Genomic DNA, 16,557 nt, shown 5'->3' with positions numbered 1-16,557 from the left:
TTACTTTACTACTTACTTTACTTACTTACTTACTTTACTACTTACTTTACTTACTTACTTACTTTACTACTTACTTTACTACTTACTTTACGTACTTACGTACTTACTTACTCACTCTTTACTACTTACTTTACTTACTTACTTACTTTACTACTTACTTTACTTACTTACTTACTTTACTTTACTACTTACTTTACGTACTTACTTACTTACTTACTTACTTTACTACTTACTTTACATACTTACTTACTTACTTACTTTACTACTTACTTTACTTACTTACTTACTTTACTACTTACTTTACTTACTTACTTACTTTACTACTTACTTTACGTACTTACGTACTTACTTAAAAAGAATAGTACTTGGCAATTATGGGGCACTCGATAAATATTGACCATTATTAGTAGTATACATTCTTAGGTTGAAATCACATCACACTGTACCCACCCAAAAAAGGCACTTTTATGCAGGTGAAAACCAGATCAGGCAACCTCAGTAACTAAAGATATCACCAAAGGTTAGGGCACAACCTCTGGGAAGAAGATTCAGAGAGGGTGGAACTCACAGGGGGGTTTCCATGCTGATTGTACCTGGATGGATCTTGAATTTTCTTTTTTCTTAATTCCAGCCGCCCTGTCTGTTAGAATCACCCCGGGCCCTGGTCAGGGCAGAGTTCCGGGCTATGCCGACAGGGCCCTATGCCCAGAAGGGCCTGTGCTTGGTTTAATGCTCTGCTTTTGCCATCTTGAAATTCTTACTAGTTTTGAACATCATTTTTCACTGGGCCCCGCAAGTCATCAAGCCAGTACTGGCCCTAGTTAAAGCAGACTTCTGGGCCCCACTCAGGCCCCAGATGAATCAGAATCTTAAGGGGTGATAGGAAGAAGCATTTTAAACAAGGCTCCAGTTGGAGAACTGCTGACTCAGAAGGATCTTGCTCAACCTGGGGCCGGCTGTATGAGGAAGGTCTCTAGTCCGCACTCCCTGGCCCCTTCCTTGACAGTTCTTCTGGGTGGGATGGGGCTGTCCCTGACTTCTTCCTTGCCCTTGTCTTCACGCCCCTTTCCTCTCAGCCCAGACAACTTTGTTTTCCTCTCCCTCTGCCCTTGGCACAATCCAGGCCTTGGGTCTGGTTCCAGGACATCTTGGAAACACCGGATGCTCATCACAGTTCTTCCCCCTTGTTAATTATAGGATCTGCCCTTGGCTTCTTTCTCAGATAGCATTTTCTCTGTGCCTATTAATGATTTCTCACCCTACTGCCAAAGGATGGATTTATTCATCCATCCAGTAAACACTCATTGAGTTCCTACAATGTGCCAGGCCCAGTCCTAGGTCCTTGAAATATAGAGCAAAGAATAAAGTACCCCTGGTCTCACACCACACACACCCTAGTGGGGAAGACACACCTGTGCCCACATTTTGGTCCCAGCATGATGCGGATTAAGTTGCCTGTGCTGGGACTTAGGGATCCAGAGTTGGAGATTAGTTCTCTTCTGTGCTCGCACTTCCTCCCCTTGGCCTTCTCCTTCTGCAGCTAGGGTGGGCAGCAGGTCCTGCCCCACCAAAGAGATACCTTTAGGGATGCACCATCAGACTCCCTCTTCTGCCCACAGCTCACTCTTTGGATCAATGACAAGCTGCTGACATCTCAGGATGTCTCCTATGATGAAGCACGAAACCTGCACAACAAGTGGCTGAAGCACCAGGCGTTTGTGGCAGAGCTGGCTTCCCAGCAGGGGTGGCTGGAAAATGTTGACGCAGTAAGTGAAGCCAGGGGGCAGTGGGGGCTCTGCTCAGACATGCTTGCCTCAATGGGACTTCACCCAGGGCACAGGCTGTGTCTTGAAGCTTGCTGGACAGTACAGACATAACTTGGCAGTGAAGAAACTTCTCTAACTAGTAGTTATACCTGCAGAGCTCCTGATGTAGCCAGTCTTGTTAAGCCTGATCAGAATTGATGACTCTTCTGGATCACCTGAATCTGGGGACAGTCCAGGACACTGAGGACACTCCAGTTAGAGCTTCAGTGTCCGGTGCCAGGACAGCACTTATCTCTGATTACCTTCCATGGTCCTCACCAGGGCTCCAGCACTGTCTGCCCAGGGTCAGGGAATACATGAGATGACCAGGGTGCTTCGGGGGAGCCACTAACCCTCATTGTTTGAATGGGCAGAACCACTGGGAGTGGTTGTTCACACGCTCACAGATGGGGAACAAAGGACCCCTCGGTAACGAGCTTACCCAGTGGTGCAAGTCAAATGTGGCTGGGGTTAGATCTGGGAATCCTGTACCTTTGCTCCTCCCACCTGTGGCTGCCCACAAAGAAGTGGGCCTAGGGTCCACACAAGACCATGCTGCATAGTGGTTAAGGGTGTCACCTCTGGAGCCAGACTGCCTGACTCCTTAACCTCCCTGTGCCTCAGTTTCTTCATCTGTGAACTCAGGGTAATAATAGTACCTACCCAATGGAGCTGTGAGCACTAAATATTTAAAGACAAGTGAAGTACTTAGAATAGTACTTGGCAAGGGCCGGCCCGTGGCTCACTTGGGAGAGCGTGGTGCTGATAACACCAAGTCAAGGGTTAAGATCCCCTTACTGGTAATCTTTTTATAAAAAAAAAAAAGAATAGTACTTGGCAATTATGGGGCACTCGATAAATATTGACCATTATTAGTAGTATACATTCTTAGGTTGAAATCACATCACACTGTACCCACCCAAAAAAGGCACTTTTATGCAGGTGAAAACCAGATCAGGCAACCTCAGTAACTAAAGATATCACCAAAGGTTAGGGCACAACCTCTGGGAAGAAGATTCAGAGAGGGTGGAACTCACAGGGGGGTTTCCATGCTGATTGTACCTGGATGGATCTTGAATTTTCTTTTTTCTTAATTCCAGCCGCCCCTTGTCTGCCGCTCTCCATACTTCAGTATCCCTGAGTCATGTGCCCCAGACACTGTTCTCCCTCCCCTGCCTTCCCCCACAAATAATCCGGGGGGTTCAGGGCGGTTCAGATTCTGTTTCAGTTGAACCCTCACCTGAGTTCTCAGCAGATTCCTTGTCTGACTCAGGTAGCCCCTTGCAAGCAGCTGGAGCAGGGCTGCTCCAAGGCCACCTCGGGCTCAGAGGGTGACTCTCCTCCTTCCCCTCCAGGAAGGGAAGCAGCTGATGGAGGAGAAGCCCCAGTTTAGGACCCTGGTGTCTCAAAGGCTGGAACACTTGCACCGGCTCTGGGATGAGCTGCAGGCCACCACAAAGGAGAAGACCCAACACCTGTCGGCCGCCAGGAGCTCTGATCTGCGCCTGCAGACCCATGCTGACCTCAACAAGTGGATCAGTGCCATGGAAGACCAGCTGAGGTCGGATGACCCAGGAAAGGACCTGACCAGCGTCAACCGGATGTTGGCTAAGCTGAAGGCACGTGAGCGAGTGGGTTGTAGAATCAAAGTGTTAGAAGGTATCTTGGGAAGCAAATCTGAAACCCTAAAGTAAGTACTTCTGTTCCTATTAGCTGCACTTTTATCATGCAAAAATGTTTCCTGGTTTATAATCCTGTCCTACCCTCTTTGTAGTGGGTAGGACAGGGATCCAAATGGGTTAGTAAAATGATGCATGAGAAATATAGGACAGAGGAGGGAAACATGAGAAGCAGCATCCAGGGAGACTTCTTGGAGGAGCCTGAGCTCAGACTGGGCCTTAAAGGATGGGTGGAATGCAGATAAATGACAAGGAAGGATAGGTTGCCCAGGTGCCAGGGCTGGCGCTGACACCGTCTGCTTGTGTCTCAGCGAGTGGAGGACCAAGTGAATGTGCGGAAAGAGGAGCTGGGGGAGCTGTTTGCCCAGGTGCCCTCACTGGGAGAGGAGGCAGGAGACGCAGACTTGAGCATTGAGAAGCGGTTCCTGGACCTCCTGGAACCCCTGGGGAAGAGGAAGAAGCAGCTGGAATCATCCAGAGCCAAGCTGCAGATCAGCCGGGACTTAGAGGATGAGACGGTGCGTAGGCCACAGCCTCTCCCGACCCCCAAGGCTGAGCCATCAGCTGCCATCAGGGTAGCTGGCTGATGTCCAGAAAAATTCTTGGCAGCAGATGACTGGTCACCTCACCCCCTTATCTCATAGGATTGTTGTGATGATTACATAAAATGGAAAAGTTAGTCCAGTGCTGTTTGAATGGTAACTCACTGACCACTTGCTAGTATTGTTGGTGAACACCATGGACTTTGGGGTCAGACAGACTTGGGTTCAAGATCCAGCTATGTTAGTTTCCCACTGTGTGACTAGGACCAAGTTTTCTGGAACCTCAGTTCAAAGTATCCAAATATCTCCATCTTTAAAATGGGCGCAAACCCCAACAGGGTGTTGGGAGGAACTAGGGAGACACTGTGGCAAAGCTCTGTCTGGCCCACGGTGGGTGCTTGGGAGAGGGTAGCCATGATTGTCATCAGCTGTCTCCCTGCCTTCTGGTCCCTGCAGCTCTGGGTGGAGGAGAGGCTGCCTCTGGCCCAGTTGGCCGACTATGGCACTAACCTGCAAACTGTGCAGCTGTTCATGAAGAAGAACCAGGTAAGTCCTGTCTCACCTCACCAGCCCCACCTGCCCCACCTTCCCCCTCCTTGCCCTGCCTGGCCCCAGGAAGGAAGCCCCAGCCCTGTCCAGCAGGCCAGCGACAGCAGATTATTGCTTATGTTGGTAGCTTTGGGGTCCCCAAACTGTATTTGTAGTCTCACAGCAGAAAGAGCAGGCTTTGGTGATTGCAGAGAGAATTTTGGGAGGATCACAGCAAAGGGAGGAATCTGGTGCTTGGGGACTTGGGGCCATTCAGACTCCATCAGGTACAGGTGAGTGCAGGGCCCCAAAGGCTCTGGTCTGGGGTTGAATGTGCTTTCGTAGTTCTGTATTCAGTGGCCGCCCTGAGAAGAGTCTGATAAGTTCTGGTCTCTGTCCCATGTCGCTGCCTTACCCCACATCTAGGGCTGAGGTTGGCATGTGATTCTCCGGACATGTGAGGTTACTTGTGGGGCTCAAATCCCATTAGGAAGCCACTAAACTTGGACTCTGAGCCCTTGGAGCAAACATCCATCTGCTGTTTGACTCTGTCCTAGGCCTGATTGGGAACTTCTGTGGCCCTGGTCAGAATCCTGGACATGAGCAGATGCCACACTCTTCCTCTTGTGTCAGGGCTGTGGAGGGAGCCTGAATCCTCCAAGGAAGCCAGCTGTGTGGCTTCATGCCTGGCCAGGGGCTGGCCGCAGATCCTTCTCTGCAGAGAGTCCCTCCTCCTTCTTGGTCTGCTCTCTGGGCCAGCAAGGAAAGCCTGAAAACTTAGATCCCAGGGAAGAGCAACATGTCCCAGTGTGCCACATCAGCATTGCTGCTTGCTGGGGAAAGAAGGTCATGGCAGACAGCACTCCCTTCCCCCAAAATAGCAGCAGCTGCCATCTCCTTACAGGACTGTTTGAGCTCAGCAACTGTGCAAAGGCCTGAGTTATATTCAAAGAGGTTTCCTCAAAGCTCCCTTGAACCCTTTGCTTCCAACTGACATAATCTAGACACAGAGGCTCCAGTGACCACACGCAGGGACCTGAGCTAGAAGATGATAGAGATTCAGGCTCAGTTAATGCCACAACCTTCAATTAAAGGAAGAAGGCTAGTAGGAGACAGTATTCTTGGGACCTCAGTTTCCTCGATTGTGAAATGTGCCCACTCTGGTCTTTCTAACACCAAGGACTTGATTCTGTCTAGCCTCAATAAGTGTTATTATCCAAAGGTTTTCAACTCCCCTGGCTGGCAGTTGCTATTTCAGAAAAGGGACTAGACAAATAAGTATGGGGTTCCCCTAACCAAAAAGGGAAGGACAACCTCTTGGGAGAGCATGGCTGTCCTAGTAAAGACTATTTTAGGCTATCCTGGCTAAAGCATAGACCCAGTTTTATCATTTCCTCACTTAAAACCCTTGATTGCCATTGTTCTCAACCTTCAGTGTGCACTCACCCAGAGGGCTTATTAAGTCACAATTGACCAGGCTCAACCCCAGTTCTGCTGAATCAAACTCTGGGGGTAGAGACCGATAATCTGCATTTCTAGCAAGATCCTAGGTGATGCTGATGCTGCCAGCCAGGGACTCCACTTTGAGAACCATTGCTCTAATGGCTATCCGTTGCAATTAGAACAAGTCCTGCGAGGTGCTGCTTGAATGGGTCTGACCCTGGCTGCACATAAAAATCACTTGGGGAAATTTCAAACATACGCATGCCCAGGTTCCTTCTCAGATCAATTAATTAGGATCTCTAGGGATGGGAACCTAGCTGTGTCTGTTTTCCTAGATTATTCAATGTGCAGTCAGGGGTAAGAACCACTGTCTTGCCTGATCTGGCCCCTGCCTACCTTTAAATCACATCTCTTGTCACTTTCCCCTCCTGCACAGAATTCCTGCTCTTCTGGCCCTCCCTCTGGCCTTCAGACAGCCGAGGCTCATTTCTGCACCAGGCCCTTCCCTTTTGCCAGGCATGTTCATCCCCAGATCTTTGTGTGGGTGTCTCCCTCCCATTATTCATGTCCCACTCAAATGTCATCTCCTCAGAAAGCCCCTTCCTGACTCCTCTAGCTAAAGTGGCCTCCGGCAGACCTCAGCAGACATTCTTCATGCTTACCATCTATTTCCTCTGCTGGGTTGTAAGCTTTATGAGTGCCAGGATTTTGTTTGTCACGTTTCCACATTGTCCCTAGTACCCAGAACAGGTCTAGTACCTAGAAAAGAACTTAATATTTGTTGAGTGAATGAAGACAGGGAAGAAGACATCTAAGTAAGCACCCTGCATAGGAGACTAGAAAGTAATTGCTTAAAAAGAGAGAGAAATACCTTTTTAGGGCACCTTGCAGAGGTCATAAAATCTCAGGGAAAGTAAAGCAGCAAATACAGCTGACAGCATGGGTTGTTTTCATGCAGTTGTAAATTGTCAAAATCAAGATTCTGAGCATAGGGCCGGCCCGGTGGCGCACTCGGTAGAGTGCGGCACTTGGGAGCACAGCGGCACTCCCTCTGAGGGTTCGGATCCCATATAGAGACCAGTCCACTCACTGGTTGAGCGTGGTGTGGGCGTGACACCGAGGGTTGCGATCCCGTTACCGGTCACAAAAAAAGACAAAAAGGAAAAAAAAAAGATTCTGAGCATAAAGTGCAAAAAGTGCATTTCAGCAGGTTAGGTGATTGCGGATATGGCTATTCCATATATACAGGTATCTTAAATGCTGGTGGTCACTGTACTGCCCATGTGGACTGCTCTCGCCCCTGCCTTCCACACAGTTTTAAAGGCCATGGGGAAATTGCAGAAAGTGGGGGAATGCGGTGTAAGGAGCCCCCACACAGGAAGCAGCTAGGCCTCAAGGACCCAGTGAGTAAACAACGTGTGTGTCAGGACCTCCTGAAGAAAAAGGTGACCCAGTAACCAGAGTGGGAAGAAAAGGCTCAAACAGAAAATAATATACAGTTCACAAAAGATTTGAGAAATATAAATAAGCAAAATAAAACCTGAAACTCTAAACAAGGGGCAGCTGTCAACTGTTCTTTTGTATGCAGCAAAAGCTGCTAAAATAAGATAACGAAAAGGCCATTTTTAAATGGTTTTCCTTTCCTCCAACACACACACCTAAGAAATCAAGCTCTGTTGAAGCCTGGAAAGAATAGGGAGCAGTCAAGAGCACAGGCTTTGGAGTCAGGTAGAGCCATGTTCACATCCGGCTCTGCCCCTCACTGCCCGTGAGTGACATTGTTGCTGTGTGCGTTTCTAACAGCTGTCAACTGTTCTTTTGTATGCAGCAAAAGCTGCTAAAATAAGATAACGAAAAGGCCATTTTAAAATGGTTTTCCTTTCCTCCTACACACACACCTAAGAAATCAAGCTCTGTTGAAGCCTGGAAAGAATAGGGAGCAGTCAAGAGCACAGGCTTTGGAGTCAGGTAGAGCCGTGTTCACATCCGGCTCTGCCCCTCACTGCCCGTGAGTGACATTGTTGCTGTGTGCGTTTCTAAGTGCTTGTCTCGGGAGGCTCCTTGAGGGTTAAAGAGGAATGGTGCTCATAAAGTTAGCACCAGATCAGTGGTCGCTGGGCAGTTGTGATTACCATCAGCTGCTCCATTCTAGCAGGAGAGAGTAAGGGGGCTGAGGGTGTCAGGCTCGCTGCAGAAGCAGCTCCCCTCCCTAGTGGGAGGCCCCTTCTCTGAGCCCTTCCTTCTGGCCACAGACGCTGCAGAATGAGATCCTGGGCCACGCGCCACGGATCGATGATGTGCTGCAGAGAGGGCAGCAGCTGGTGCAGGCGGCGGAGATCGATTGTCAGGACATCGAGGAGCCTCTGGTCCACCTGCAGGGCTCGTGGGACATGCTACAGGAGGCTGCAGCTGGGCGGCTGCAGCACCTGCGGGATGCCCACGAGGCACAGCAGTACTACCTGGATGCGGGTGAGGCCGAGGCCTGGATCAGTGAGCAGGAGCTCTACGTCATCTCCGATGAGACCCCCAAGGTCTGCTTTGGCAGGGATTGCCAGCCAGGGTGCTGCGGTGGAGGGGAAGAGCTGGGGTGGATGGCTGTGGAAAGCCTTGTAAGCCCAGGCGTGTGAGGAGTGAGAGCAGGGGGAGTATGTGCTAGGAACCCACCATCTCCCCGGTCCCTTATGGTGCCTCCTTGGGAGCACCCCTATGATGCACGTGCTGCAGCTAGGTGCCCCGTTTGCCCACTTATATTTGCTCTAACCTGAGGATTCTTCACTGTTTTGGCCATGGATTCTGTACTGGCGAATGCTGTGGGAGGGATGAGAGGTGAGGCCAGGCTGTCTCTCAAAGCTGAAATGATGTAGGAAGCTTTCTGGGGCAGAAGTTGGAGGTGAGTCTGGAAGGAAGGGTAACTGATAAGAACCTGGGTACTTGAGAGAGGAAGGCAGGGCACGAGTGGTGCTGGGAAGGGACCGTGCATGGTCCCATTTGGGTGTCCTGTCAGCCTGGCTCCCTCCCACCTCGGGCACCTCCAGGAGCTGGGCTGGGACCTGCCAAGGGAGGGAGTATGGCCAGGCTGAGCTCTGGCACTGACCATCTGCTGCCTCCTAGGATGAAGAGGGTGCCATCGTGATGCTAAAGCGGCATTTGCGACAGCAGCGCACAGTGGAGGAGTACGGGCGGAACATCAAGCAACTGGCCGGCCGGGCCCAGAGCCTGCTGGCCGCAGGCCACCCCGAGGGGTGCGTGCACCTTGGGCCAGGGGCACCACTGGCCCATATCCCAACAGCTCTAAGAAGGGGAGATGGGAACAGTTTTTCCCAAAAGTAGGAGTTTGAGAATACTGCTTCTGGGCTGTTGGTTGGCCCAATTGCATCTTATGCCTTGGTTTTGTGTAACTTTAAACTGAGCCAGCTAAGGCCTGGCTTGCAGAAAGATTAGAGAGTGGAATAGCAAAACTACCCTCTTGGTGAACTGGGAACTCCAATCTTTTGAAGAGTTAGAATATGCTAAGAGACACTGACGGCTAATTTGCTTCTCTTTTTATGGTCTAGAAGGTACTTTAGGACCTCACAGTGTCTCAGCAAAATCATTACATAAGAGGGAAAGAAGAAAACCCATACCCATCTGCACTGTTGAGTTGTGTGGATTCTGCATAAATGGAATCCAATGGGCCAGACACTTCCAGCTGCCCCCAGTCGCTGTCCTGTCCTCAGCTGCCTTTAGGGCATCCACCACTGTGGGTCCTCAGCAGCCACCCCAGACATCTCCCAAGGAGCCCCAAGGACTGAGTCCTTAGTACGGCCTGTCTCTCCCTGGAGCACTAAGCAGCGGCATGCTCTGGAGCCCCACTCAGACAGTGCTGCTCCATCAGCCTTCGTGGGAGAATAATGAAGAAGTTCACCGCTCACTTCCCAGTGGGAACTGGTGGGAGGTACTGCTCTAGAACAGAACTCCAGGACACAGTTCTGTCATCCCCCGAGGCATCGTGGTCTAAGGGGAAAGCTTCTGTCATTTCTCCTGGGCTTCCCTTCCCCACCTACCTCTGCCAGGGGGGCTGGGAAGCTCCTGACTGCCACCTCGAAGGGCTTTCTTGGCTTGAATTCCAGGGAAGAGATCATCAGACTCCAGGGCCAAGTGGATAAGCAGTATGCCAGGCTGAAGGACATGGCAGAAGAGCGCAAGCGGAAGCTGGAGAACATGTACCACCTGTTCCAGCTGAAGAGGGAGGCCGACGACCTGGAGCAGTGGATTGCGGAAAAGGAGCTGGTGGCCTCTTCCTTGGAAATGGGGCGAGACTTTGACCACGTTACCGTGAGTAGTCACAGCGCTGCTTCCATTGTCTTCATCCAGTGCAGTAGACACAGCAGCCACCATTCTAGACACACACGACACCCCTGCCAGTTGCAGTGCTGCACAGGACACAGGCACGCCAGTGTGCGGCATGGCCCAGGACTCAGGCCTGCCCTGGAGAAGGCGTGAGGGTGTGGCTCCAGGTGGTTGTAGTCGCTCCCTGGGAATGTCCACAGCTAGTGTGTGATGATGCCTGCCTGCCCTGAACCCCCGTAACCATGTTTCTGTCTGCCCCGTGTCCAGCTGCTCCGGGACAAGTTCCGGGACTTTGCCCGAGAGACTGGGGCGATTGGGCAGGAGCGGGTGGACAACGTGAATGCCGTCATCGAGCGGCTCATTGATGCAGGCCACAGCGAGGCGGCCACCATCGCCGAGTGGAAGGATGGGCTGAATGAGATGTGGGCGGACCTGCTGGAGCTCATCGACACGCGCATGCAGCTGCTGGCTGCCTCTTACGACCTGCACCGCTACTTCTACACTGGCGCCGAGATCCTGGGCCTCATCGACGAGAAGCACCGTGAGCTGCCCGAGGACGTGGGTCTGGATGCCAGCACAGCCGAGTCCTTCCACCGGGTGCACACCGCCTTCGAGCGGGAGCTGCAGCTGCTGGGTGTGCAGGTGCCTTCTGCCCCTCGCTGACCACCCGTGGGCACCAGGGCTCTGTCTCTAATGTCTTCCCCCCTACCAGCTTCCTGGCCCAGTGTCTGGGCCCCACCTGACTACTACAGGAGAAACCCCAGAATGGGTACCAGGGGCAAGGAGCACTGGTTTTCAGATTTTCTTTAGTATCAGAAGTAGTTCTTTAAACTGAATCCTCACAAAAAGCCAATGCATAAAATTCCTTACAGTGTAGTTTCTCTGGTTGTACAATATTATTAAACATATACACAGCACTTCTCTAGCACCAGGTACCGTTCTAAGCAATATATGCAGTCGCCGGATCCTCATAGCTACCCTCTTAGGTAGCTACTAATGTTGCCTGCTTTTTGTAGGTGAGGAAAGTGAGGTATAGAGGGTCAGTAAGTTGCCCAGAAGCATGCAGATGTGCAGGAGCTGGGACTCAGACCCTGGAGGTCTGGCCATAGACCCCACATGCATAGCGTGGTTCAGCCTTTCCACATGGGAGCTGGGGGGCCCCAAGGTCTGATGACTAGATCCCCTCCCCCATCACTGGGGTGCCCTCTGAGGCACTTCCACATGTCTGTAGTGTTCCCCAGAGTCCACTGAGATAGAAAGTGCAGGGGTGAGGGGCCCCAGCTGACAGGAGCTCCCCAGGCTTCCAGAGTAGTAGGGACAGGTGAGCTGGCTGAGTAGTCCTGGGCCAGCCCAGCAGGGTTTAGGGAAAGAACACCAAGAGAGGTTGGGCCCCTGGTTCAGACAAAAGGGAACCTCTTAGGGAGTTATCCTCCAGCTGGAGGTGGGGCCTGGTGTGTGGCTGTTGTTCTTGGGGTTCCAGAGCCCCTGAGACAGGCGTAGCCCCATTAAGGTCTCAGGAGTGAGGCTTTATTGTGCCTTGGGTTGGCCTCATCAGGGGATCTGGTGCAGCCCCTTTCCGAGAGGGGCATCTTGCAGAGTGGTTACAGATGGGACTCAGGAGCACGGTGCAGATCCCCGCTGTACCCCTTTACTAGTGCAAGGGCCAGTTACTTAGCCTCTGTGTGCCACAGTTTCCTCATCTCAAATACAGGGATAGTAACAGTACCTCTTCCATGGGGTTGCTATAAAGATAGAGAGTTAATACTTACAAAGTGTTTGGAACAGTGCCTGGTACACAGGAACTCTCATTACTGTACTTCTGAGGAGATCGAAGGACGTGGAGTCCCTCTCCCAAATCCTCCTCAAAGGGGCGCCTTGTCCTGTAGCAACCACTGGGTGGGAGGCTGCAGACCCTACTTTCCAGCAGGGCCCTGGGGAGGGAGGCCAGGAGGATACAGGTGCTTGAGATGCCTCTGTCTAGGAAACAATGTCTGGTGTTGCCTGGCCATAGGTGCAGGAGTTCCAGGATGTGGCCACCCGCCTACAGAAGGCCTACGTTGGGGAGAAGGAAGAAGCCATCCAGGTCAAGGAGCAGGAGGTGTCTGCCGCGTGGCAGGCTCTACTCGATGCCTGTGCCGGGCGCCGAAACCAGCTGGTGGACACGGCAGACAAGTTCCGCTTCTTCAGCATGGCCCGCGACCTCCTCTCCTGGATGGAGAGCATCATCCGGCAGATTGAGACCCAGGAGAGGCCCAGGTAAGGGGAGCAGCTCCACTGCATGGCAGGCGAGGCTGGCAGGCCAGGGTGCTGCACCAGGCAGGGCTCCTTCCAGGAGGGGCAGTCCAGGACTGTTGGGTGCATGGGGACCCCTGGGGGGCACCTAAGGCTGGTCCAGGCAGAAATGGAGCAGCTCAGCTTCTGTTGGGAGGATCAGTTGTTTCAGAGCAAGGGGAGTCCTGACTGTGGGGAAAGACATTTGTCACTCGGATTTTCCAGTGGGGGCAGTGACCACTGTTGTCAGTGAAAATTAACAACTCGCACGTCCAAAGCTGGGCAGGTCCAAGACTGTTCACTCTTCTCCCAGTGCTGGGATGTGGGGGGCCACTCCCCCGAAACTCGGAAGAAGCTGATTGTCTGTGAGAGGTGAGGTCAGACACACAGGCAGTGAGAGCCCCGGCAGGGATTGGAGCTCTCCCAGGTTGGGTCCTCTAGCAATTATTCTGGCCCATCTCTGCCCCTCTGCCCCCAGGGCACCTGTTTTGATGGCCATACTTTTATTTTTAACATCTTTGTTGAGGTCTAATTCATCACAATCTAAGTTTAGATTTTCCACCCCATTCCCAACAGCCACTCCCCATCCCCTCTCCTCCCCAACCCAGGCAGCCACTGTTCTTTCTGTCTCGAGATTTGCCTGTTCTGGAAATTCCATATAAATGGAGTCATACCATACATGGTCCTTTGTGACTGGCTTCTTTTACTTAGCCCAGTGTTTTCAGTGTTCATCCATGTTGTAGCATGAATCAATACTTCATTACTTTTTATTGCCAGCTAATATTCCCAGGCTTCTTTGGGGGTCCCTATACCCCCTGCCCATGCCCTGGCCAATGGAAGGCATAGGCATCAGTGGTCCTGCTGGGACTGGGCTGGCAGAGGACTTCTTGGCTGGCCAGAGAAAGAGAAAGGAGCTGGGTCAGACTCCCAGAGACAGGTGCCTCTGGTCGTGACTCGGGCAAGCCAGAGAGACCCAGAGTTTCCTTCAGCCCAAACTGCCTGTCCTGCCTTTGACCTCCTGGTCCCTAGGGATGTCTCTTCTGTGGAGCTGCTCATGAAGTATCACCAGGGCATCAGGGCAGAGATCGAAACCCGGGGCAAGAACTTCAGCGCCTTTCTGGAGCTGGGCAAGTCACTGCTGCAGCGGCAACACCAGGCCTCGGGAGAGGTGAGGGGGCTACGGGGACAGAGACGTGCACCCTGCATCTCCTGGTGCCCACACTCGCCAGCCTTGCAGCATTCAGAAAGGAGGCTCTGGGCTGTGCTTTTTCTTTTTTTTTTTTTTCTTTCTTTTTTTTTTTTTTTGTCTTTTGTCTTTTTCCGTGTCCGGCAACGGATCACAACCCTCAGTGTTGCCCCCGTACCGGACCGGGGACCGGCAACGGGACCGCAACCCTCGGTGCTGCTCCCGCGCCTCGCTCAGCCAGTGAGCGGGAACTGGTCTGTATGTGGGATCCGAACCCTCGGACGGGAGCGCCGCCGCGCTTCCCAAGCGGCGCACTTATCCAGTGCGCCACTGGGCCGGCCCTGGGCTGTGCTTTTTCTGAGGAGCTTGTCTTTCATTCATGGAGAATCGGGGCTGCACTCAGGCCCAAGAATTAGAGCCATACCAAGCCCATTCCCTGCCATAAAGAGCTGGCCACTTTGTGAAGGAGAGCAGGCTTGTAACCTATCCAACACCCACATGTGTGCACGCTTTGGAGTTGGTGACCCCATTTCACAGGTGAGGCGCGTGTGCCTCAGAGAGGTTGAGTAACTTTCCCAAGGCTGCACAGCTGACAAGTAGCAAGGTCAAGACTTGAAGCCAGAACTGTGGGACCAAACCTGGCATTTTTTGCAGGACCCATCTGTGTACTGCCTCAGGTGGGGGAAGCTCTACCAAAGCCTGAGCTTTTCTCCCATCCCTCCCCACAGATCAGTGAGAAACTGCAGCAGGTGCTGTCCAGAAGGAAGGAGATGCATGAGAAGTGGGAGGCCCGCTGGGATCGGCTCCGCATGTGTGAGTACAGCCTGGGAGCTGGGGAACCCTGAGGAGGGGGATGCAGGGGCCAGACCATATTGGAGTAGGGGAAGGGGGCATGGATTTTCACCACTGCCTAGAGAAGAGACCCCACAGCACTGCTCATTGGCAAAGCTCTGGGGCCAAGGGCCTCAGGTCCAGGCAGAAGATCTGAGTAGACATGCTGCTGGAAGCCTACCGCTAACCAGCCAGCATGCTCTGCTCCCTGCCCACCCTCTGTCCTGCTTGTCCCAGCCCAGTGCCTGGGCTGGTGTCCCTGCTGAGCTGTGACCTGGGATGAGGGCAGGGTACGGCTCTAGCACATCCCAATGTTTGCTCTGAGGAGTGTCAGGCACAGAAGGAGCTCTGTCCTGCTGCAGCTGGAGGCTAGCAGAGGTAGAGAAAATCTCATCACTCAGGTAGGAACTAGAGCAAGAAGGCCCGGACTGGTCCCATGGTTGCTTGTTGATGATCATGCGAGACAGCCAAGGGCTGGGAAGAGAAATCAGGCAGAAGACTGCTCCTCAAAGAGATATCTAAACTGCATTTTATTTTTAGAGTAGAGTTTGTTCTAATTAATGTGTTTTAAAAATATAACCATTGATGGAGAATGGGATAGGAGCCCAGTTTGGGGATGGAGTGGCCTCAGGCAGCAGGGTGCCCGTGCAGCTTAGGGACACCCGTGCAGGCCTCCTGGTGGCCACCCCTGGTCCCGGCAGGAGCAACTACTGAGTGCTAACAGGCTCCTGGCCTTGTGGTGGATCTGTGGCTTGTTCTCCGTGGCAGTGCTGGAGGTGTGCCAGTTCTCGAGGGATGCCTCCGTGGCCGAAGCGTGGCTGATCGCCCAGGAGCCCTACCTAGCCAGCCGGGACTTTGGACACACAGTGGATAGCGTGGAGAAGCTCATCAAGAGGCACGAGGCTTTTGAGAAATCCACAGCCAGCTGGGCAGAGCGCTTTGCTGCCCTGGAGAAGCCCACCACGGTGAGCCAGGCACAGCGCTGGGGGCTTGGGAGATGGCAGCCATGCCTGGGGACGGGAGGCTCAGTCAATAACTCTGGCCAATTATTTGGTGCCTAGGATGATGTGAAAGGCTTGGCGAGCTGGGAGAGAGGGTAGGAAATACAAGTGTTATGACTCAAGGAAGAAAGAACACCAGATTGCGTTGGTGTGCAGGGCTGTGGGTTGCAGCAGTCACCTGAGAATGCAGCTCCCCTTTGTGGCTGCTCTGACCCTCAGTCTTTTCCTCCCGCAGCTTGAGCTGAAAGAACGCCAGACGCCAGAGAGACCCATGGAGGAGACTGGGTGAGTGGTGGCCATGCCTCCCAGGAGCCTGTGCTCTGGCAAGGGGGTAGGGGGGTACTTTCAATCAGAAACCAGCCCCCTGACAGTTGAACCAGACACATTTGACCTCTCATACCTGGGCCACTTCTCAGAGTGTCTAGAGCTTGAAGTCAGAGGAGCTTTTGTGTCCCAAATCACGGGTGGCCTGGAGACTGGGCACCAGAAGAAGGGGGTGGAGAGTGGGGACTGCAGCTCCCCTCCCTGGGAGCCACTTGAGCACATATCCCAAGGCCGTGTGGCCTGGAACCTTGTCCATTTTGGCAGTCTCTGCCTTAACTTTTCCCATTAAACCTCTGGTCAGCTCCTTGCTAAGCACCCTCCAGGCTGCCAGGACCTCTGGATGGGGGGATCCTTGGTGCATGGGTGGGAAGCCAGGACATGGAGGCAGGTGCTGGCCTCAGACAGGTGCTTGTTTTTAAAGAGCAGCTGTGTCTTCCATAGGCCTCAAGAGGAGGAAGGCGAGACAGCAGGGGAGGCTCCCCGAGTTCCCCACCGTGCGGCCACCGAGAGAACGTCCCCGGTCAGTTTCCTGTCCCATTTGTCTAGTTCCTGGGAGTCGCTGCTGCCAGAGCCCGCTCATCCCTACTAGGCTGAGCCAGGGCAGAAGGACACGCATGC

At 52.8% G+C, this 16,557-nt stretch overlaps 1 protein-coding gene across 1 annotated transcript in view; it reads left to right on the top strand.

Annotated features, from left to right (window-relative positions):
- The window catches only part of SPTB (spectrin, beta, erythrocytic), a 67,214-nt gene that overhangs the window by 35,640 nt on the left and 15,017 nt on the right, over positions 1-16,557 (top strand). Inside the window, exons 17-30 of the mRNA XM_008585655.1 lie at positions 1,620-1,766; positions 3,161-3,424; positions 3,796-4,002; positions 4,483-4,572; positions 8,250-8,528; positions 9,109-9,239; positions 10,107-10,311; positions 10,594-10,968; positions 12,338-12,582; positions 13,627-13,765; positions 14,512-14,596; positions 15,383-15,579; positions 15,851-15,900; positions 16,381-16,459. Of these exons, the coding sequence (XP_008583877.1) occupies positions 1,620-1,766; positions 3,161-3,424; positions 3,796-4,002; positions 4,483-4,572; positions 8,250-8,528; positions 9,109-9,239; positions 10,107-10,311; positions 10,594-10,968; positions 12,338-12,582; positions 13,627-13,765; positions 14,512-14,596; positions 15,383-15,579; positions 15,851-15,900; positions 16,381-16,459 (2,493 nt within the window). The remainder of the gene's footprint in view (positions 1-1,619; positions 1,767-3,160; positions 3,425-3,795; positions 4,003-4,482; positions 4,573-8,249; positions 8,529-9,108; positions 9,240-10,106; positions 10,312-10,593; positions 10,969-12,337; positions 12,583-13,626; positions 13,766-14,511; positions 14,597-15,382; positions 15,580-15,850; positions 15,901-16,380; positions 16,460-16,557) is intronic.

Source organism: Galeopterus variegatus, unplaced genomic scaffold, assembly GCF_000696425.1.
Source record: "Galeopterus variegatus unplaced genomic scaffold, G_variegatus-3.0.2 Scaffold3655, whole genome shotgun sequence".
Lineage (NCBI taxonomy): Eukaryota > Metazoa > Chordata > Mammalia > Dermoptera > Cynocephalidae > Galeopterus > Galeopterus variegatus.
The sequence above is the reverse complement of the archived record's forward strand: the minus strand, read 5'-3'. Positions and strand labels throughout refer to the sequence as shown.